The sequence below is a fragment of the Anabrus simplex genome, chromosome 1 (assembly GCF_040414725.1).
Source record: "Anabrus simplex isolate iqAnaSimp1 chromosome 1, ASM4041472v1, whole genome shotgun sequence".
Classification (NCBI taxonomy): domain Eukaryota; kingdom Metazoa; phylum Arthropoda; class Insecta; order Orthoptera; family Tettigoniidae; genus Anabrus; species Anabrus simplex.
The window spans coordinates 1,302,598,995-1,302,621,662 of record NC_090265.1 but is presented as its reverse complement, the minus strand read 5'-3'; the positions used below and the strand labels follow the sequence as shown (position 1 = coordinate 1,302,621,662).

General features: G+C 37.5%; 1 protein-coding gene across 1 annotated transcript in view; it reads left to right on the top strand.

The window, feature by feature from the left end:
• LOC136858781 (small conductance calcium-activated potassium channel protein) overlaps positions 1 to 22,668 on the top strand; it is a 421,579-nt gene that overhangs the window by 149,851 nt on the left and 249,060 nt on the right. The window contains exon 2 of the mRNA XM_068225744.1: positions 18,108 to 18,209. Coding sequence (XP_068081845.1) covers positions 18,108 to 18,209 — 102 coding nt within the window. The remainder of the gene's footprint in view (positions 1 to 18,107; positions 18,210 to 22,668) is intronic.

Below are 22,668 nucleotides of genomic sequence, written 5' to 3'. Positions count from 1 at the left end.
CCTCTAACTACTTTTTCGGTCTTCGGAGACGCCGAGGTACCGGAATTTAGTCCTGCAGGAGTTCTTTTACGTGCCAGTAAATCTACCGACACGAGGCTGACGTATTTGAGCACCTTCAAATACCACCGGACTGAGCCAGGATCGAACCTGCCAAGTTGGGGTCAGAAGACCAGCACCTCAACCGTCTGAGCCACTCAGCCCGGTCGCGGCCACCTTTAATCTGAGACGCACCCAATAAGGCATTTTTAGTGATTTCAAACTTGTTATGATTGGATAAGCTGCTCTATTATATCGAATGCCTTCTTGGCCATCGTACACATGTCGCGATATTATGCGAAAGAAACTGTTCGCATTTACTCGTACCACAATTTCCTCAAGTGTTGTCTGAATGATTTGCTTGATCAATATACTACTACGAAAACAACAACAACAACAACAACAACAACGACGACGACGACAACAACTCAGTAAGACGACACCTCACAAACGTGCTACCGCACCGAAGTCCAGAGCCGCACTAATTGTTAGCTGCGCAGCACGGCGATTTCAGCACTTCAAGATGGCTGCACTATTGCATAATCAAATGATATCATACCACATTCAAGCCTTTTGTAGGATACAGTGGTTCTTTCTCTCTACAAGAGATATTGAAACTGTCGTTACACGTGTTGTCTAGATATTGACACTTTCATGTTTTCGTTCGACCAAGTCTGTTCAAATAATTTCAAAGAAGTCGGAAATTTGTCGAACATCTCCCTTGGTAACTTATTCCAATCCCTAATTCCTCTGTCTATAAACGAACACTTTCCCAAATTAGTTCTCTTCGATTTCAGCTTTATCTTCATATAATGATAGCATGTACTTCCAAACCTTCTCCGCCCAAAGATTATAATAATTTCGTAACAGTAGACCTATTCTTTTTTAGAAAATCGCCCATAACAAATAGTGTTGCTTTCCTCTGAATATTTTCCACTTCTAGAATCAAGTAGTCCTGGTGAAAGCCATGTCAACTGGAGCTATACTCTGATTGGGGTCCTACCAGTGGCTTACATGCTCTCTATCTTACATCTTTACTACAACCCCTAAATTCCCTCATAACCACAGGAAGAGATTTGTAGTCGTTATTTACAGCTTCATTAATGTGATTATCCCAATGAAGATCTTTCTTCACATTAACACCTAACAGTCTCCGTGGGATACATTCATTCTATCAATACAATAATTATAACTTAGAGGGCTTTTCCTCTTGTTGAAGCAACCTGAATTTTCACACCGTTTATCAGCCGTCCATCTTACAACTTTGTCCAGTTCTGTAACTTATTTTTACTCTATAAAGTAAACACTATCCACATAAAGACATTATCTGTGATTCCATTTCTTACTAATATCACTTATATATACAGGCTGGTGAACCGAGTATATGTGTATTAGAGGATTTGTAACACTAATATATAATTTGAAAAAAAATAATACGACATCTCGTGCCGTTGTTATTTTATTAGCATCTGAAGTTAGCCTATCAGATCGCTTCGCGGGCGAATGCATGGGCTGGACAAAAGAGTAATTAAATAGGTGGCTATATATGTAGAAAATAAAACAATTAGAGTACAGTAGGTGAAGCATTTTAGCATTATGTGAAGCTGCTCAGGATCACGTGTATTGTGAAATCTCAGCCATGTATGAGACTGCGATATTAGTGAAAGTTCTCACATCAGCCAAGAGACAGGTACAAAAGGGAATATGTACCCATCAAGACGCTCCTTGAAGGTTTTATCCACATTTTCTCCCTAAAATACTTCTTTCTCTAAATACACATATTTTCACCCTCATAAATTCTTTGCTAAAATTGTTATTTCCAATATAATTTACTTTTAGGGTATTATTCCGTATATTTTTCCCAATATATTTATTCACGCAATTTTTGAAAAAGCTATTTTTCACATTTATAATGAATAATGATTCTTGTAATGGTAAGCATACGGCAAGAAGAGAAAGAGGAATGATAGGGTTTGTCGGACCTAGATACCCTCCAGGACGTTAGAACTGTTAATATGTTGCGCTACATATTCAACATCCCACAATCAATGTTTCTGAAGGATGGCAAATCGGTTTCTAACTGCTGAAGGCAAACGCCATATTTTTCTATACGTAGCTCTGACAGAAATCCAAAAAGAGCAGAGTGACAGCGAAACGGCTATTACCCAAATGTTTTTAGGGCAAACAATAAGGTGCAAATTAAAAAGGAAAGGGATGCAGTTGCTAAATACTTTCCATGGTAATCAACTACAGTACCTGCAAGGAAGAGGAAAGGATTTTGGATTAGCCTACTTAAGAACTGTTGACTGTATTCCCACGTTACGAAATAAATTACGCTTAAAATTCATACTGTTAATGATTTTGAAATAAATAAATGTAGTGCTGATACATGTAAGAATATTTATGTAAGAGGAGAAGGTATTAGCGAAAATGCGTAGGCGTGTACGGAAAAATAGTTGTATTGGGAAAAAATGGTTCCAGGGAAAACTTCCCAGGCAAAAGTGACCGAGAATCCATCAAGATGTAGAATTGGTACTTGCCGCACATTGAAAGCCTATATTCATCATAATTCATGCCTTATCAGATTCCATGTTATCACAGGTCGGGATGAGACTCTTATATTGGTAAAAGCGCTCACCTGAGCTAAGAGACACAAGAACTAATGTACGTCAGTCAGTAGACTGCAACTTTATTGTGCTTAACTGCAAGGAGTAAAACCTAAGATTCGTTTCGATACTATAGGATTTCAGCGTGAAAGTAACGTACATTTATAATAGACTTTGCCGAGATCTATTGCATATTAAGAAGATAATAGAGAAAGGTGATTAATTGCTGTCACCGCAGGATTTTGAATTTCATTTCACGTATCCCTCCTTGTAATATAAATGAATTGTCAGAACGCTTGTCAATGATGGCAAGTGAGTTCTGGGCTCACATCTACTGGTGTAAACTTCAGTGGTTTCAACATTCTTCGCCTCAGCACAGTCTATATAGCAAGTGATCCTGTTGACCGTTGGAAGCTTAAGCGAAACTTTTGTTACCGTGTTTGCTAACTATACGCAGTCCGTACGTATGAACTTTTCTTCGTTCCGGTGGATTATGAAACTGTATAACAGCCCGGCCGAGCACTGTGCATGGCAGAACTTGTTGGCCAGCTCTGAAGGAAACCCTGGACTGCTATGGATGAGTGAGATGGCGTACTGCACTTTTCATGCAAAAAATTCCCTGGCTCAGATAAGGTACGTTTAGCTTTCCCTAGCTTTATACTCGTACTTCTGTGCAATTTATTACTTTTGATTCAGTATATTATTTTACGTAACAACGGTAGGATTTTCAGCTCCTAATTGCAGATAAGTAGTTGCCTCAATGGATCAGTGGCAGTGTGTCTAACATATATTCCAAGTTTGTGCGTTCAATCCCTACTCAGATAGATGATTTTCGATGGTTGTTCCAAAATATTGGCATTCCATGCCATTGTTGTTGGCTTCTTAGAGTTTGTTGGCGCACTTAATGACATACGAAAAAATAAAATAAACTCACCCACAGGGAATCATCCAGTAAAATTCCAATTCATTGTCGGAGAACAGCACTATTCTTTTTCTATTTGTTTTACGTGGCGCCGACACAGATAGGTCTTATGCGACGATGGGAGAGGAAATGCCTAGGAATGGGAAGGAAGTGGCCGTGGCCTTAATTAAGGTACAGCCCCAGCATTTGCCTGGTCTGAAGAAAGGAAACCACGGAAAACCATCTTCAGGGCTGCCGACAATAGGGTTCGAACTCACTATCTCCCGGATGCAAGCTCACAGCTGCGCGCTTCAAACCGCATGCAGCACTATTATTTACAATATCGAAATTGACGGACAGGCAGTCTGGATGGCACCACTTCATTAGGTCTTCACTTCTGTAGCTGAGGCCATACGATTATTATTATTATTATTATTATTATTATTATTATTATTATTATTATTATTATTATTATCGCAAATAATTGCGTATTGCAATATAGATTACTTTCAGTGGGAGTGATTAATACCGATTTTAAAAGCCGTCAATATTAATTTGCATGGTTGTGGTTGTTGTGGTTGTTGTTACTTAGTGACTTTGAAGCACAGGGCATTGCGCGGTTCAGTAAGGTTCATGTCGGTACATTTACTAATCACGTAAAATAACTCCTGTTGCGCAAAATTCCGGCATTTCTGCGTCTCCATAAACCGCACAGTGTTGTTAGTAGGACGTAAAACCATTATTATTATTATTATTATTATTATTATTATTATTATTATTATTATTATTATTATTATAAAATATTTGGAATTCCATTAATATCTTTACTATCAGATGACTTTAAAATTTTTACAATGCATAGAACTTCCTTCCATAAGAGACCCTCATTAGGTTCAACAATTAGACTATTCGCAAGATAGCCCTATGAATCATTTCATGTGTCAGGGATATTCTCATACATGCCATTTACAGACTGAATGAAATAATCAGGACAGTTTTCAACTTTAGACCACGTTTTATTTTTACCTTCAGAATTTACCACCTGCCAGGTTACCTTTCACCTATTACGGAACTTCTCAATGTAATATTCATTAGTTTTTAATTTACCTTCTCTTATAGGATGTTTATATGTATTTCTTTCCGTTCCATGCCTATTTAACGTTACTGTAGAATTATTAGCTTCATGGAGTCCATAAATAAGCATAAGTTTATTTTTCATAATTTCAAGTTCTGGAGTGCACCATTTTAGCCTTGCACACAATCATTTTGTTGTTTCATTCTGAGAAAAAAATCCTGAGTGTAAATCAATCCTCTAAACTTAAAATAAATGCCGTAAAAAGGCCTGTCAATTTTATTACCAACCCGATCTAATTAATCTCCTAGCACTGCATTCCAGTCAACCAATACTAGTCCTGATACGAAGTTGACAATTGTCCTTCATGAAAAAAAATCGTCTATACGCTATTGTAGTTTATATTGAAGACGAGTCCAGAAATATGCTCTGAAAATTCATTCATATAGATTTATGATCAGATCCCAGACCATGTAAAGCCATATCCGTTGTACCAATTTCAAATTTAGAGTGATGAATGTTAGTTATAATATTTTCAAGCACTGCCCTTCCCTTGGTATGGTTATGATTTTCACATTATACATTAAATGACTTTAAAATATTAAGAAAATAACTTTTTCTTCTCAGAAACTGTTACGTCCAAATTAATATCACCACAAAGACACACTTTCTATCTGCACTTAGCATTCATTTGTAATGTTATGAATAACTGTTCAAGTTTAAAAAAACCTGTCGAAGTCCCCACTTGCTGATCGATATAAATCAGCCACAATAGCACCTAGGTGATGTAGGAGTATCGCTGTTACCTCAATTTTTTGCTCCTCACATAAATAAGACACACCTATAACCTCTCAATTTGAAGACTCCGTTGTGAATATAGCTGTACCTCCACGTGTTCCTATTTTCCTGCAAGATAATCACTGACAGATTAGAGCATATGTAGGATGCAATGGTTACATAGAAATGAAAAGGTTAGCACAGGATAGGGTGACATGGAGAGCTGCATCAAACCAGTCTATGGACTGATGACTCAAACAACAACAACATAATCACTGAAATTTAAAACTATTTAGTTTTATATAATCAACCTCATCTTTTTGAAGTAATGTTCAGTTATACAAACTTTTACACAATTTTGAGCGAATAGAATTTCAGTTAAATCTGATTCCTTTCTTGAGCCCTGGCTGTTACATACTACTTCATTAGAATTAGTAATATTAATAGGTTCTTATCCGCTAATATCTCCAAGATCATCACAACTGTTTACATGAATTGCAGAACTGTGCCAACTTACACCATATATGTAGTTAGTGGGACGTACAACCAATAACATTATTTTTTCTCTAGTTTCCCGCATCATTACTACCAGGCCTAAGTTGCAGAGGTATTGCACCATTTTTAGAAATTAATTTATTAACTGCCACCTCTAACACAATATTGCCTATTCCCATGAGATGTGCAACAATTTCCTTCAAAATTTTTAACATTTATTATATGCAAATTCCTAAAATATTCATATAATCCTTTGATACCCTTATTAACCCTACTTACTTCTTTATTTACACATTAATTTGGAGTAAGATCATGCCTGTGCAGAATATTAGCTATTACCACATTGGTGTGCCACTAGTTCGTCCCTCACTTTATAGCAGCAAAATTACTGTCTGCCAAGTCTGATGTTCTGTCTTCTATGCCCTTCACAACAGAGCAAATCCGATCACCAGGATAAACAACAACTGATACTCCTACATTCTCGTTACTAACAAAAAATGCTATCCCCACGAGCCTGGCTGTCACCTACAATTCGTATTTTTTACTTCTTCTTCACTTAGTTTGGGTTTGATTTACGAGTCTTAGTAGTTTTTATTGCCCATATATTCTGAGAACATTGCCTCCAGCTGGAACCAATCTCACTGTTCTACACAACTATTAACTCCCAGCATAGAAAGTCTATTATTAGTAGAAATTAGGACGTCTGAATGGGTCGAAGTATGTGCAGATTCACTATAGTTCACTCCTTTTCCAACCGTGTCCATTCCTCGTCACCTGGAATTCTCTTATCCTGGTCATTAGGTCCTGCAACCTCTTCTAAGGAATCAATTCGTCTCTTCACTCCATCATTCTCTATCTTGAACACTCGCAAGTCATGTCGTAAAATAACTACCATTGTCAAAATGATGTTACTATCCATACCTTGTGTACTTGCACTCGCTACACTCCAACTGAAATAGAAAGCTGCATTGGCCTAATTTCTGGGACGCCATGACCCAAGTGCTCACACTTTCCCTCGCAACTCGGACACGAATAAAATGATTTTTACCTTTGTCTACACTGCTATACTTAAAATAACATTTTCTCAAGAACTACATACCACACCATTTTTTACAACATTTTTTCGCTTGAAACACTTGTTGTCCGCATTTAGATTGAACATTTGTAGATCGGAAAGACACACACTGCCACTACCCGACGACGTCTTTGGTTAACAAGTGAGTTCGTTTTCAATCACCAATTCTTGAAATTATCTTTCCCGATTTCTCATTTTCAATCGATTCCACTTGCCACTGTCTATCTTCATCGTTCACAATTGCATTCCTAAATTGCAGACTACAGGTATATTTCTTATACGAGTATTAGCTATTTTAATAATGAGTAAGTATGCAGAGCAGATTAAGATGATATGTTTGATTACTAAATAATTGCATCCTCTATTGAAATTAATATCTTGATCATTGATTTTTCACTACGTAATGTCAACAAATATACACTTTCTCAGAAATTTTCATCGTGAGAGGGGATCAGAGGGCCATTAGTTGAGTCTGGCAATGTTTTCACTAATAGTCCCAGGCTCCTAATTTCCATCTCACGTCTTTGATCTCCTATTTTTATCTTTCGAACCCTGTCGTATAATATTTTGTGGTCTAAACTGCCTTCCATTTTACGCCTTTCATTATCTTCCCTTACCTTTGGCGTTACCTTCGTTTTTCTTTATTCTAAGATTAGAGTCAAAGGAGGAGTTTGCCTCGTCATATATATCCTTAAGGCAATAATCATCACCACGAGTACATGCATTATTACACAGACTTCTCTGAACATAGTCTTCAACAAAGGGAGGTAAACCAGTGCATCTAAATGAATTATTAGGGGAGTGCATTTGGTCTGACTAGCATTCTTATGGTGTCTTGAAGAGTGCGTGTAAGTGCACGTTAAGTTTGATACAGATATTTCAGAACTGAAAATATAAAAGTGTGTCCAGTAAATGTAAAAATATATATTTTGGTAAGTCACCGTGAAAGCTTAGGCTTAAAAACGCTAGTATATCTTCAAGTTCTTCTCGTCTAAACAGCGATAGTGTGTCTGAAATGAGTAGAATTCGCAGCCAGTAAGCGTAAGATCTAGAGAGTAAGAAGAATATATTGGTGCTAGATACGGAGTTAATTTTAGTTGTAATGCTTTAAATATCTCAACTTGAAAGCTAATTCAAGTTTATTGAAAATAATGATCATGTCCTCTACGAACAGCTGGTAATATCACTGTTGTATATACCCCTTCAAACAGCAATCAACCTTAGTACACAGTTAAGGTGGGGTGCATAACAATCCGAAAGATTGGAAGTCCGGATACTCGTAAAAAAATGTATCAGTGGTATATATCACACATTATACATCTTGAATAAAATACGGAGACCTGCAGCATTAATAAAGTAAGAGAAATCAAATAATAATTTTTTTTTTTTTTTTGCTAGGGGCTTTACGTCGCACCGACACAGATAGGTCTTATGGCGACGATGGGATAGGAAAGGCCTAGGAGTTGGAAGGAAGCGGCCGTGGCCTTAATTAAGGTACAGCCCCAGCATTTGCCTGGTGTGAAAATGGGAAACCACGGAAAACCATTTTCAGGGCTGCCGATAGTGGGATTCGAACCTACTATCTCCCGGATGCAAGCTCACAGCCGCGCGCCTCTACACGCACGGCCAACTCGCCCGGTAATAATAATTTAAATTCTCCTATATCTAGTGAGACTTCGTCGTATTGTCGGTAAAGGTGATGTCCCTGTACCGATATAATTTGTCAGTAGAATTGCATATTGCTCGCATAAACAGCTTTCTGGGAAATAAACGCTGCTGGCCAGTTATAAGACAAAAGATGAAAATGCATAATGATACGTAAAACATGTGTTAGTGTGTCAGACGTGGCTAATTTGGACAGCCATTAAGAACAAACGAATATAGAATAGTTCCCAACCAATTAGTATTTGCTCACTCCTACAGTAGAGAGTATACTGTATTTAAGGATAATTTCCCTTTACATCTTCGCATAGGACAATAAACACAACAAACATTGTGTTTACCGAGCTTGATAGCTGCAGTCGCTTAAGTGTGGCTAGTATCCAGTAATCGGGAGATAGTGGGTTCGAACCCCACTGTCGGCAGCCCTGAAGATGGTTTTCCGTGGTTTCCCATTTTCACACCAGGCAAAATGCTGGGGCTGTACCTTAATTAAGGCCACGGCCGCTTCCTTCCCATTCCTAGGCCTTTGCTATCTCATCGTCGCCATAAGACATATCTGTGTCGGTGCGACGTAAAGCAAATAGCAAAAAAAAAAAAAAAAAAAAAAAAAAACATTGTTATGATGGACTGCGTATCCATGGGGCTGGAAGGTGTGACCATTCTTAAGGAGAATGATGGATAGGAAGAGCACTGTGTTATAACAGGTATTGATCCTTCACCGACGACATACCACATGTTACTTCCCCCTTTCATCTATCGCATTTGAAAGTTTCCTTCAATTATCATAAACTGTGGAACTAGATAGGATTTTCTAGGTTACGAAAGCAATATCATCATAGTATTTTAGTGTCTCTTCTTCTATGAGGAATAGAGTCGAAGCTAAAAGAGCCTACACCGATTTATCCTAATATTCCAACTCTTTTTTTTTTTTTTTTTACAATTTGTTTTATGTCACACCAACAGAGGTAGGTCTTATGACGACGATGGGAGAGTAGAGGGCTAGGAGTGGGAAGGAAGCCTTAATTAAGGTAGAGCCACAGCATTTACTTGCTGTGAAAATGGGAAACCACGGAAAACCATTTTCACGGCTGCCGATATTGGGGTTCGAACCCACTTTCTCCCAAATGCAAGCTGACAGTTGCGTGGCCCAAACCGCACAGCCGCTTGCTCGGTTGTTCAGTTCTATTGCCCGGCATGTAAATTGAATTCTTCCTAGTCTTCACCATATTACGTGTGTGCTTAATTAATTTGCGTCTTAAAATTGTGCTTTAAATATTTTGAAGTTGAGTTGCCAATGTTATTAGATCATTTTGAAAGTAAGTAAAACTAATTGCGGTTTCATGAAACGAAACTGTAACATAGGCATTACATAAAATTAAAAGACAATGTGTATCCAACCCTTGTCCTGTTCCCTAACGGGGTCAGGTTTGATGTGGGATAGATATTCACAGCGAGTTTTTTTTTACGACCAGACGCCCTTCCTAACGTCAAAATCATCAGAGGTGTTCATGAGATTAAATAATAATTTAGTGTGGCTATTTCTAGCCGGGTGCAGCCCTTGTAAGGCAGACCCTTCGATAAGGGCGGGCGGCATCTGCCATGTGTAGGTAACTGCGTGTTATTGTGGTGGAGGATAGTGTTATGTGTGGTGTGTGAGTTGCAGGAATGTTGGGGACAACAAAAAAATATCCACCCCCCGAGCCATTGAAATTAACCAATGAAGGTTAAAATCCCCCACTTGGCCGGGAATCGAACCCGGGACACTTTAAACCTAAGGCCAGTACGCTGACCATTCAGCCAACGAGTCGGACATAAGATTAATTGAATGACGAATATGATAGCTGGAAAGGAGAGAGCGTGGAAACTGGCGCCGGCACATATTCTACTCGTGTCAAATAACATCAAGGAGGAGGCTTAACGGCCTCGTCCATCAGCAGTATCATGTGTCCCCACTTCATATGAACACTTCGGAGAGCTTTGGAACTGAACTCAGGCTCTTAGCACGCAATCCAGTGATTGCAAACTGTATACCAACATGTCTCCTCCTTGCCGGCCACACTCTCATGGTGCAAATTATTTCGACCAACGAGACTCGAACCGGCAAACCGAGGTGTCAGACCATACAGACTTGACGCCTTAACGATCATGGCTACCAGGCGGGCGTAAAATTAAATGAGAATATTGATACATATTTATTCAGTTCATTATTTCAAGGAAGTCCCACATTCAGTTCTGAATGAATCTCCGTGGCGTTATATATTTATTTCATTTTCTTTGTGAGTTTACGAACAGAGTATTTATGACACTTTATTGTTAACTAGCTGTAGTACCCGGCGTTGTCCGGGTAGCTTTTGAATGTTTACCTTAGATTTGTACTGCCAGTTAGTTATGTGTGAAGTGATTTTTAATATCATTCGTTTGAAATGTTAATTGATATTTTAAGATCTATTATGTAGTTTGAGTGTTATTTAGATGTGTTTTATTTCAAGTTTTAGATTATTTAATTATTGAGTAAAACTTTGTCCTCGTGGAAGCTCGAATTGACTGGGAAGTATTTGATCCTTTCAAAAAGAAATTAGTGATAACTAGGCTATATGCATTTACCCGTCGCGCTACAGATATCACGTACACGATTTCAACTGTTATTGCGACTGTCACCAATCAGCCTTGCGACCCCAAAAGCAGTGGATCAAAAACTAATCTCTGTCATTTTAGACCATTTACTTTCAAACCCCTCTCAATCCCCCGTCTTAATGGAGGCTGAACGTGGACCTAAACGGTATACAGAGCGTCAAAATTCGTATCAGCGACACATAAACAATGTATTCGACGTAAATATAGGTTATTTTCCATTATATTTACACGTCATCCCCTCCCATTACCCATCCCCAGCGGGGACTTAACAAAAATCCGGAGTGTCTCAGCGACCATGAAAAGTATGGATTCGACACTACTTTGGAATATTCAATGTCACCCCCTCCTCGCCCCTAAAGGTACATGAGGTGTCTTGCCCCCACACGGTTTGTCAAGAGAAATCCGGAATGCCACTATTCATCTCAGCGACCCCGAAAAGTATGGATTCGGCACTATTTTAGATTATTTTGATACATCATTCCCCTCTCACCCCCAACCCTAAGGGGGCTGAACTTGGACTTTAAAAAATTTCAGAGTGTCACTCTTCATCTAAGCCACCACGAAAAGTATGGATTCGACACTATTTTCGAATATTTTATGTCACCCCCTCGCCGCCCCCCCCCCAGCTCTTATGGTTACATGGGGTGTCATACCCCACGCAGTTTGTCAAACGAAATCCGGAGTGTCACTATTCATCACAGCGACCCCGAAAAGGATGGATTCGACACTATTTCCGATCATTTTGATATATCACTCCCCTCACCCTCCACCCCAAAGGGGGCTGAACTTGGACTTCAAAAAATTCTGAAGTGTCACTATTAATCTCAGCGACCACGAAAAGTATGGATTCGACACTATTGTCGAATATTTTATATGTACCCCCTCGCCCCCCCCCGCCCCTATGGGTACATTGGGTGTCTTACCCCACGCGGTTTGAACTTAAAAATATTCCGGGGTGTCAGTATTCATCTCAGCCATCACGAAAAGTATGGATTCGACACTATTGTCGAATATTTTATTTTTCATACCCCTCGTCCTCCCCCCTACGCCCCTATGGGTACATGGAGTGTCCTACCCCACGCGGTTTGTCAAAAGAAATACGGAGTATCACTATTCATCTCAGCGACCCCAAAAAGTATGGATTCGACACCATTTTCGAATATTTTTAAATGTCGCCCATCGCCCCCCCCCCGCCCCCACCCCTAAGGGTAATTGGGGCGTCTTAACCCCGCGCGGTTTGTCTCCTGATACTAAGTCGTAAGTATACCAAGTTTGGTGTAAATCGCTGCAGTGATTTATGAGGAGTTGTAATACATACACACATACATACATACAATGACATTTATATATATAATAGATAAGTATCGCTAATACACGAATGATTAATAACATTTTACATTAAGGTATCCATAAGAAAATGCAATAAAATAATATCTCATAGTTATATTCGTTTACGCATTCTCCAAGCTGTGTTGTTTGCATATAGCAAATGTACAATTATTCATTATACAGCTTTCATTGAATTTAGCATTTCAAACTGTATTGTAATGTTTTAGGTGTGGCAAAAAATAGACATCGGCATGAAATAAACACTTTATTAGTGAATTAATGAATATGATCCTGATAATTAATGGTGTTGTACATGGAATCTGATTGACCAATATTTGTAGTCATGAAGAGGCAAGGTGTATTACACCACTCCAAGATAATTCACTTTCTAACACTACGTCTTCTGTCAAGTCTTAAGCATTTTGTTCGTATTTTTGAAAGTCTATGCTATCCTCGAAGATAGGAAATATCTGTATGGTTATTCTTACCAACATTATAAATAATTTAATATTGTGTGCCTTAGACCAGTTTTAAGCACTTTATGATGACCGTGTCGATTGTTGCAGTTGAAGAATATCATATCTCAAGTTTTATAAAGATAATTATTATATCATTGTTGAAGAAACAAAAGCCCGTACGTCACAATGCACTTCCTATCCATTATGTACCTTAAAACTGGTCACGCCTCCCAGTCACATATGGATATGCTGTCCATCAGAACAATTGTCGTTGTGTTCATTTTCCTATGCATGTGTGTAAAGTAAAATGTGCCTTACCGTACCATACTGTAGGATTTTATGTTTGCGTGACCTATTTACGCACTTCTACAGTAATAATAATTTCGTGTGGCTATTTTTAGCCGAGTGCAGCCCTTGTAAGGCAGACCCTCCGATGAGGGTGGGCGGCATCTGCCATGGGTAGGTAACTGCGTGTTATTGTGGCGGAGGATAGTGTTATGTGCTGTGTATGAGTTGCAGGGATGTTGGAGACAGCACAAACACCCAGCTACTGGGACATTGGAATTAACCAATGAAGGTTAAAATCCCCGACCCGCCCGGGAATCAAACCCGGGACCCTCTGAACCGAAGGCCAGTACGCTGACCATTCAGCCAACGAGTCGGACACTTCTACAGTATATTTTATTTGCGGTTAATTTCCCTTTGTACCTTCGCATAGGAAAATGAACGCAACGAACATTGTTCTGGGGAAGAAAAATGGAAGGAATCCTGTTGATCTCAACGTATTTTATAATGCACATGGTATACGAAAACATTCTAAAATTTGTAGGAATATCGTCGCTACGCGTGCAAAACCTCGTATCCCACAATGTTCTTTCTATCCATTATTTTTCCTTAACACAGGTCACGCCTCCTAGCCCCATATGGACATGTAGTCCGTCAGAACAATTTTCGTGGCGTTCATTTTCCTTTGATAATGTGTACAGTAAAATGAACCTTAAATATATTATACTGTAGGAGTGCATAAATACGTCATGCAAACATACGTTCCTGCAGTGCGGTAGGTAAGGTTTATTTTCCTTTACACATAAACATAGGAAAATTCCTTTACACATAGGAAAATGAACACAACGAAAATTGTTCTGATAGCTGCGTGACTAGTCATAAGAGAAGAGCATTGTGGGGATGCGAGGTTTTGCTCGCGCAGCGATGATTTGCAGTTACTGGCGCGGAGTGACATGTTTCTTCCATCGCCCAGTAATCGAGTACCGAGTTGGTCTTGGTTTATTCCATCCTGTTATTTGCCAACTCTTTTCTAACACCACAGGCATGCATATATTACTTTACGCACCCTGGCTAGATATTCCTTAGAGGCCTCTCTGTCCCGATTGCCTTCAAGGTGGAGATTCCTCACTCGTTGAGTGGCATGCTTTTGGGATCTTCTTTGGACATGTCCAAACCAGTGAAGTCAGCATTTCCTGCCTATTTGCTCTTAAAGTGAATTGGGACATGTTTGTCGTACATCAGGTCAAAAGCCTGTTTCATTTTATCGAAAGTCAATTGAACCAAATTTTGAAATTAGTATCAACACTCCTCACCAGCACACAGCTTTTCACAGTATTTTCACCCGTGGGATACTGTACAATCAGCACACAATTAATCTTATATTTCCTTTACAGTAAAGCAAGAAATTTAAATGTCGTAATTATGTCTCTATAAGCTTAATACTTGTGTATTTCCACATGTGTAGTCACATTTAATTGTTTTATTTTCTAAATATATCCTCTACTTATTGGACGAGACATATGCTCTTATATTTAACCTTTTCTGCAACAATAATTATGTCTTTCTTGGTTGATAATATAGGTAAATAGTGTACTTCTTACTATGCATTTTCTCCCATGCTCAATGCTGTTTTTCTAATAGGGCGTGATTTGTTAGCTATGATTATTGATTTTATTCCTCTTTCATAATGTTTTCCTAAATAATCTTAGCAGCAATAGCTCAGTAATACGTTGCTCTTAGACTTTCATCAATGTCTGTTTTTCTTTTCTGCAGCCTTGGTACGGCTAGGTATTTGTGTAAGTTCGGTGTCATATCGAACAACTGTGGTAGGTCTATATACTTTGCAAAAATATCCATGCATTAAAAGAGATCATCATAGCTTTGATCTTATGTTCACGATATTATCAAAAGCCGATGGACTTACTGTTCGAGTCACTGTTATTTTGGTATGAACCACATTTTCAACTCTGGTGACGTTATGAAAGGCCATTTGAAAATAAGATTATAGGTACCAGTATAAATCATTTTATGTACAGTATGTAACATGTAACTGACAGTTTCATGAATATTTGTGACTAAGTTCCAAAATGAGGTCATATATCTTCATCTTTATGGCTTGTTCAGCGTAATCTACGGAGAATTACGATAGCATGAAGAGCGCACGACGTGTAAGTTTGGTTTCTACACATCACATCTTCTCTTTCACCACGTGTGGCACAACTGAAGCACTTCTTTACTGGTAAAGTGTACTTTATTATAATTGAACGTCAACAAACGACAAGAAGCACTGGGATTGGTAATATGCATGCGTAAGAAATAACGAACGTGCACAGCTAAACGTGATGAATTTCCTGCAGATTTATAATCGCATTGCAATAGTTCACAAAGTAATGATGTAATTAATAGATTTTGTGTTCACACTATTACTGCTCCATGTCCGATTTCTTTACTGCATCCATCACGTGATAAGATCATGAAGGATATAAGTATTTCTTAATATAGTCCATTTATAACATGTTCGATCGTTATTTAAAAATAGATAGACTGTTCTCTTTTAAAGAGTTTCTGACATATAACTATCGCATTTATACTCCAGTTTATATAGATCCATATTAGATACATCCACTCAACTGTTCCTATGCATTTTTTTATCTCTTACTAAGATTTAGAATACAATTACAATGTGCGATCAATAGGTACTCAGGAACACAATGAATAGTTATAGGCTGTAAGCAGATATTTATAACAATCACGGCTCAAAAAATCCAGTTCTAAGCACAAACATTTCAAATTATGTCTGACGAGGGTAGACTAGAGGGATTAGATTTATAGTTTTCTATCTTAGAGTAAGAATAAAAAGGAATGTGGAATTTATGATTTATAATACTGATTTTCTGTGGAAGATAATGGTTGTCGTATTGTTAGTGTGTTGAAGAGTTGCATGATTACATGAATTACAAATACAACCATTTTTGGTACAGAAGTGGTTAGCCACTGTAGGAATTATATACAGCGTTAGGAACAAACATCCTTAATGTGAAGACATGAGACTTTGGAGAAGCATATATTTAGTGGAATGCTGTTTAATCAACCCCAATGCATATTCTAGGTATTACGTTATATAAATGAATTAATAGGAGCCACCCTTTCTCTTCCCTACGTCGTCCCTATAACGAAATTAGTATGACGGGCATTTGAAGTCTTATAATCATGAGATAGAATCTTGATCAAACTATTTTCCGCTTTAGAGAGGATGAAACTAGATTGAAGACATCGAGTTATGAACAAGTTAGAAAACTATTTCGGGGTGAAATTTGGTTTTCTATTACCTCCAAAGTTTAGCATAAATCAAAACAATGTTAAGCTCATAGCTTTGTTATTATTATTATCTCATTATTATTATTATTATCTCTGCTATACAACATCAGCACATAATCTCCGATTCATTTCCATCCTGTTTATTTAGAATATAGAGAATATAATTTAACTCTATGAATTTTTAACTGTTAAACAATAAACAATGATCATATTTTGTACAAAATTCTCAAAACAAAAAAGCGACGAATAAAATATAATTATAGAAAATAATTTCAGTTCGTTCCTTTCTCGAAGAAGAAGAAAACAGTTATAATTTCCGGTAAAACCATGTCTTGTACATCTTCAACATCCTTCATATTTATCAACAAAACTTAGAAGCCTACGATTTGTTTAAGTATTCTGTGAAATCTGTAGTTTAATTAACTGTTTGCATCATAATTTTATGACTTAAAGTAACAGATTTAGTGAAGAGAGTTGATGTATTTAAGAAGTTCATTTTACTTATTTGTTCTTACTTTATCTTCACAGAAAATTGTTTACTACGTTTGAGGTTTAGAACCAATCGTAGTATATCTTATCATAGTTTTGGATAATTGGTGATCATTTAGATTTCGAGAAGTGAGGCATAACCAGAAATATGCAGTACATACATTATTACGGTTTTCAACTCGGGAGAACAGGAGGAATTACTTTCGGAAAGTGTTTTTAAGATCACGTGATTTCAATGTTGTTAAGAACTTAATATGTTCCATTTTATAATATCTTCGCTGCGGGAGCAATACCTCGTATGCCTCAATGCTCTTCCTATCCATTATCCTCCATAAGACTGGTCACGCCTTCCAGCCACACATGGATATGTAGTCAATCAGAACAATGTTCGATGTGCTCATTTTCCTGTGTTAATGTGTACAGGAAAATGAATCTTAAATGCATTACACTGTAGCAATGCTTCCTGAAAATGTAGATTCCTACAGTACGAAACAATAAGATTCATTTTCCTTTACAAATTGCATAAGAAAAATTGAACGCAACGAACATTGTTCTGATGGACTGAAAATCCATACATGGTTGGGAAACTTGGCCAGTCTTAAGGAAAATAATTAATAGGGAGTGCATTGTGTGATACGGGGTATTACTCGCGCAGCGGCGATATATATTCCTTTTGTAATCCAAATAATAATAAAATTTATCGGAAAAGTGTCATACGTTATGTTAAATAGATATAACCATACAGTAATGATGTCAGTGCTGAATCCTTGATGATGACTATGATGATGATAATAATGCTAAGTGACGTGAGTATGTAACAAATACAGTCGGACATGTTGCAGTACAGTGGAAGCACTGTGTGCGTCTACGTAATTTTAACTCTCTTCTTTTCTCTCTCTTGTACATTTAGCTCTATTTCTGTGTTGTGTGTTTGTGTTTGTCTCTCCAGCTGTGATATTGCTTTGCGCAGGGGATTCTTCTGTGTCCTCAAACTCTGGCCCAGAGCCGACGAGCCAAGCTCAGAAGAGCCTTTACTGATGCCACCAGCGAAACGATCACCATCGCCAAAACGGTGGGCCCTAACTCAATTTTGAGAACGCAATCAAATGAAATAGTTTTCACCAAAAAATTCACTTGCCTGGCCCGTGAATGACTAGAGCAATTACATAGCAAGCAAAACGAGCAATTAGCTCGGCTTTCGATTATAGCAAGCAAGCATTTTATAGACTAGAGCTTACTGGCCTGTTAAAGCGATCACTGGGTGGGCTTAATTTCAAATGGTAATATTTTCATGATAGTTTCATGGTAATTCTACATTTTCATCCACCTTTTTTGATAAGAAAAAAATAATCCTATAAAATATTCTAAAGTAATCCCACCTTAGCAAACAATGTGTTTAACAAATTATTTTTGATGACAATGTCGTCCGATTTTTGCTACTGAATAACTTATCTAAAGGATTTTCATCGAGAATATCATTGGACTGAAGGATATTTTTACTTTTTACTCTTAAATATGTACTTCGCGCAATTATATATGCCCTTTAGACTTAAGACTAACATACGTTTTGCTGTTTTACTGTAGATATTCATAAACTAATATAATAATATATTTTTTACAGTTCACACATTACTTCTGTAATCTAATACTGATAACACAACTGAACGGACACAGATGTAACCTTGACTCTTAAAATTCTGCAACATTATCAAATGGTTAATAAACCTCTGTTTCATATGCTATTAAACACTAGATGACACATGTTAATGCAAACAGAAGTGTCAAAAATATTTTATAAGCATCTGCGTATTTGTTTTACAATTCTAAGATACTGTAAATAACTGATTATTACAACAAAGTTATAATTTTTGAAACGTCATTTTTTCTCTGGACCTTTAGTCACTGCCCTTTTTGATATAAATTTTGAACATCATTGGAGATGTTGTTAAATACTAGACATCCTTATTTTCTACATCATGGAGCAAACAAATATTGTTGTCAACTTTGTCTTTGTGATTCATTACATATACGCTAAACATATGCAACATTTTTTGTTTGTTTTCCCCACCCGATTTCTCCTCCTTTCGTCGATCTTTAGGTTACCTAGCCCTCTCCCTTCTGTTGTTTCTAAAATCAGTATTTATAGCAGAATTTTCAATGAGTCTAACGATTTTACTGCTTTGCAACATTACTTCTGAATATCCATTTAACAGAACAGTTTGTCGTAGCACATAATCAATCATCACGTTCCGTGACCAGTGACATTTAATGGCCAGTAACTCTCGCACATTAGATCACCATACACACATGTTCCCAATATGCCCATACCCTAACCCTCTACAATCTACCTTCGCAAGTTGTATTAGATTGTGCATTTATCTTCTTGAACTATGATCTGTGAGACAATTCATGACATGAATGAGATTTGAACGAAAAATGAAGTCATGTCTCACTACGCTTATAGATATTATAATACGACATTTACGCTTAGTTGTCTATATCTGTAGCTAAGCTTCTATTGGAAGTTACGATGGTTTGCACAATGCATGCGCTTGTAGTGCTCCACAAATAATAGTAGTAAAATAATTAAGCTTAGTAAGTGTTGCGAGTGAAAAATGCTTTAATGCAGCTCTTGATTGAATTAATTAAATATAAGAAACATGATCCATTTAAATAAGCGAACCAAGCGAACGCACGAGGTGTGTGTTCTAATAGTTATAGTACGCGCATTAAAACGTATATAATACATTACATTTACTATATTATATTTGAAAGCTTACTTTACAGCATTGGATCACCTAAACTACCGTACTGTAGGAATATAGGTGTGCATAGCGTATTTGCGCACTCTTACAGAATAATGAATTTAAGGTTAGGTTTCTTATATATTACCATAAGTAAAATTAACACACTGGGCGAGGTTCTGGTCATCCTCCCCAGTTGTATCCCCCGACCAAGAGTCTGAAGCTCCAGGACACTGCCCTTGAGGCGGTAGAAGTGGAATCCCTCGCTGAGTCCGAGGGAAAAGCCGAACCTGGAGGGTAAACGGATGATGATGATGATGATGAAAATGAACACAACGGAATTTGTTTTGATGCTCTGCATATTAATATGTGGCTGGGAGGCGTGACCAGTCTTAAGAAAAATAATGCATAGGAGCAGCATTGTGGTATATGAGGTTTTTTTCAAGCAACGACATTATTCTGATTCACTGTGAATCGAGGACTTGCTCAATACTGAACAAACTATAGAGTCGTTAAAATTCACTGGCGCATTCTGTCAGCTTTAAATGTATCCCTTCAGGATTTTGAAATACTGAGTAATCCAAAGAATGCTATTTATACTGCACCAATGCGCTCTGGCGGTCTTTAATACAAGTCGCCTAGTCAAATTTCTGTTACACTAGCTGACAGACCATGTTTTGTATATTCCGAAATGAAACACGTCTTAGGAGTTGTAATCAGTGCCAGCCTTGAAGATATGTAAAATTTCTGGTATGGGTTGACAAACTAAACTCTGCTGTTCAAGGAGTAGGTTTGTCATGTATGATTTGGATTATTAATATTTTCTTACGCTATCATTCAATGGTATACGCAGTTCGTATTTTGAAATTAGTTGATTAGAAGTCCATAAATACATATTTTGAATTACAAATGCATGCGTTATAAAATTTTAACGTGCGTCATATACGCCTGTAGAACAAGTCAGGAAATAACTTGTATGACTACATCCACTTCTCTTGTAGATTTACTGTGGGATCTCTAATTTAATTGTTTGTCCCTTTTAAAACACATTACCATTGCCCACCTTCTGCAGAGAGGGACTGTCAAGTTTCCCGAGGAATATTCTTCTTTTAATTCATCATCACAACGTGTTTTACTAGCACATTGTTAGAATAATCATGCCCGACTCACTGGCTGAATGGTCAGCCTCGAGGTCTTCGGTTCAGAGGGTCCCAGGTCCGATTCCGGCCAGGTCGTGGATTTTAATCGCATCTGAGTTATTCTTCTGGCCCGGGGACTGGGTGTTGGTGTTTGTCCGAACACTTTGCTCTTCATATTCAGACAACACACTACACTACCAACCACCGCAGAAACACGCAATTACATCCCTCCGTATAGGGTTGGCGTCAGGAAAGGCATCCGGCCGTAAAAGGGCCAAATCAAAATTTGCGATACAGTTCGCATCCGCGACCCCACATATGTGGGAAAAGCGGTGGAAGAATAAGAAGATTGTTAGCATACTCATAGAATGATTAACAAACAGCCCGCTTTCGACATCACCGTGCTTTTCCTGCTTTAAAAGTATATTCTAAGGTTGCGAGAAGGCGATGGCACTGAAGGGGCTTTTAGAACATATCTGACGTTTGAATTATTTGAAGTACAGTATAGAGTCAAAATATAGACTTCTATGTGACTAAATTGCTACTGTAAACTATTGGAATCTATGAGGATTCGACTTTCAGCCTCGAGAGTTTCGACCATATCACTTCGGTTCTATTTTATATGTCTTACTTAGAGAGAAGGTAATATCGAAACGAAATTGTCAGAATGAAGTAAGTTAAACGTTTAGCTTGTAAAAGTTGTTTATCATCCCTAGAATACCTTTTCCTTTTTGCCTGATTCCTTCCATTTCACGATATTTCAGCACTTATCGCACATATAAGCTACACGACACTGTAGCTCCAAACACATTTGTATAATAACTCTCACTTGCACTTGAATGTCCTAGCTGTCAAAGCTAGCCATGCTTATCAACCTACATAGGGCAGTAGGTCATATATTGAATGCTTTATTGTTGCCTGCTACACTGTATATCATCATTGTTAATTCTGTATATACATATGTTCACTTTATGAAAAAGCTTTTGTCTCATTGATAAATTGTTTAGAGAAGGGAGAGGTGATAGGTAGGTATACAGCAATTCACATGGAATGCATGATAACTAATTTTCATGTTTTATTTTATGTATTTAAATTTCTCGTTTTATCCTGCCTCAATTGAGGTGTACTCAATTGTCATCGAGATTTGCAATGAAGCTGAGGATAATCCATACTCTACTCCAGAATTCTTGTCGTGTAATGCAATAGGCATCGTTTTTATCTGTCACATTAGCCTTTTGTAGAAGTTCATATCATTTTAACTATGTTCTTTCACCTTATTACAATACCGGTCAAACTCCAAGGAAAGTCCAGAATAGTAAAAATTTGTCTATCGCAATATTAATTATTCATTATCGAGTAACAAGGCTGCTTGCTGCTGAAAATAACTAGCAGTGACGTTCAATTAACAATAATTTGCCTTGGATATTTTTAAACAATTTTAATAATCCATTTAGTCGCTTTTCTGATTGTATTTATTTATTTACTTTATTGTGAACATAACAGGTCATGAGTCCCAATTACAATGTTCACGACAATTGTTACTTAGACGCTAAAAATACAAATTAAAACAAAAGCAATATATACTAAAAACAAAACCATTAGGGTTAATGTAACTAATATTACATTACAGTACTAATACATTCTAACT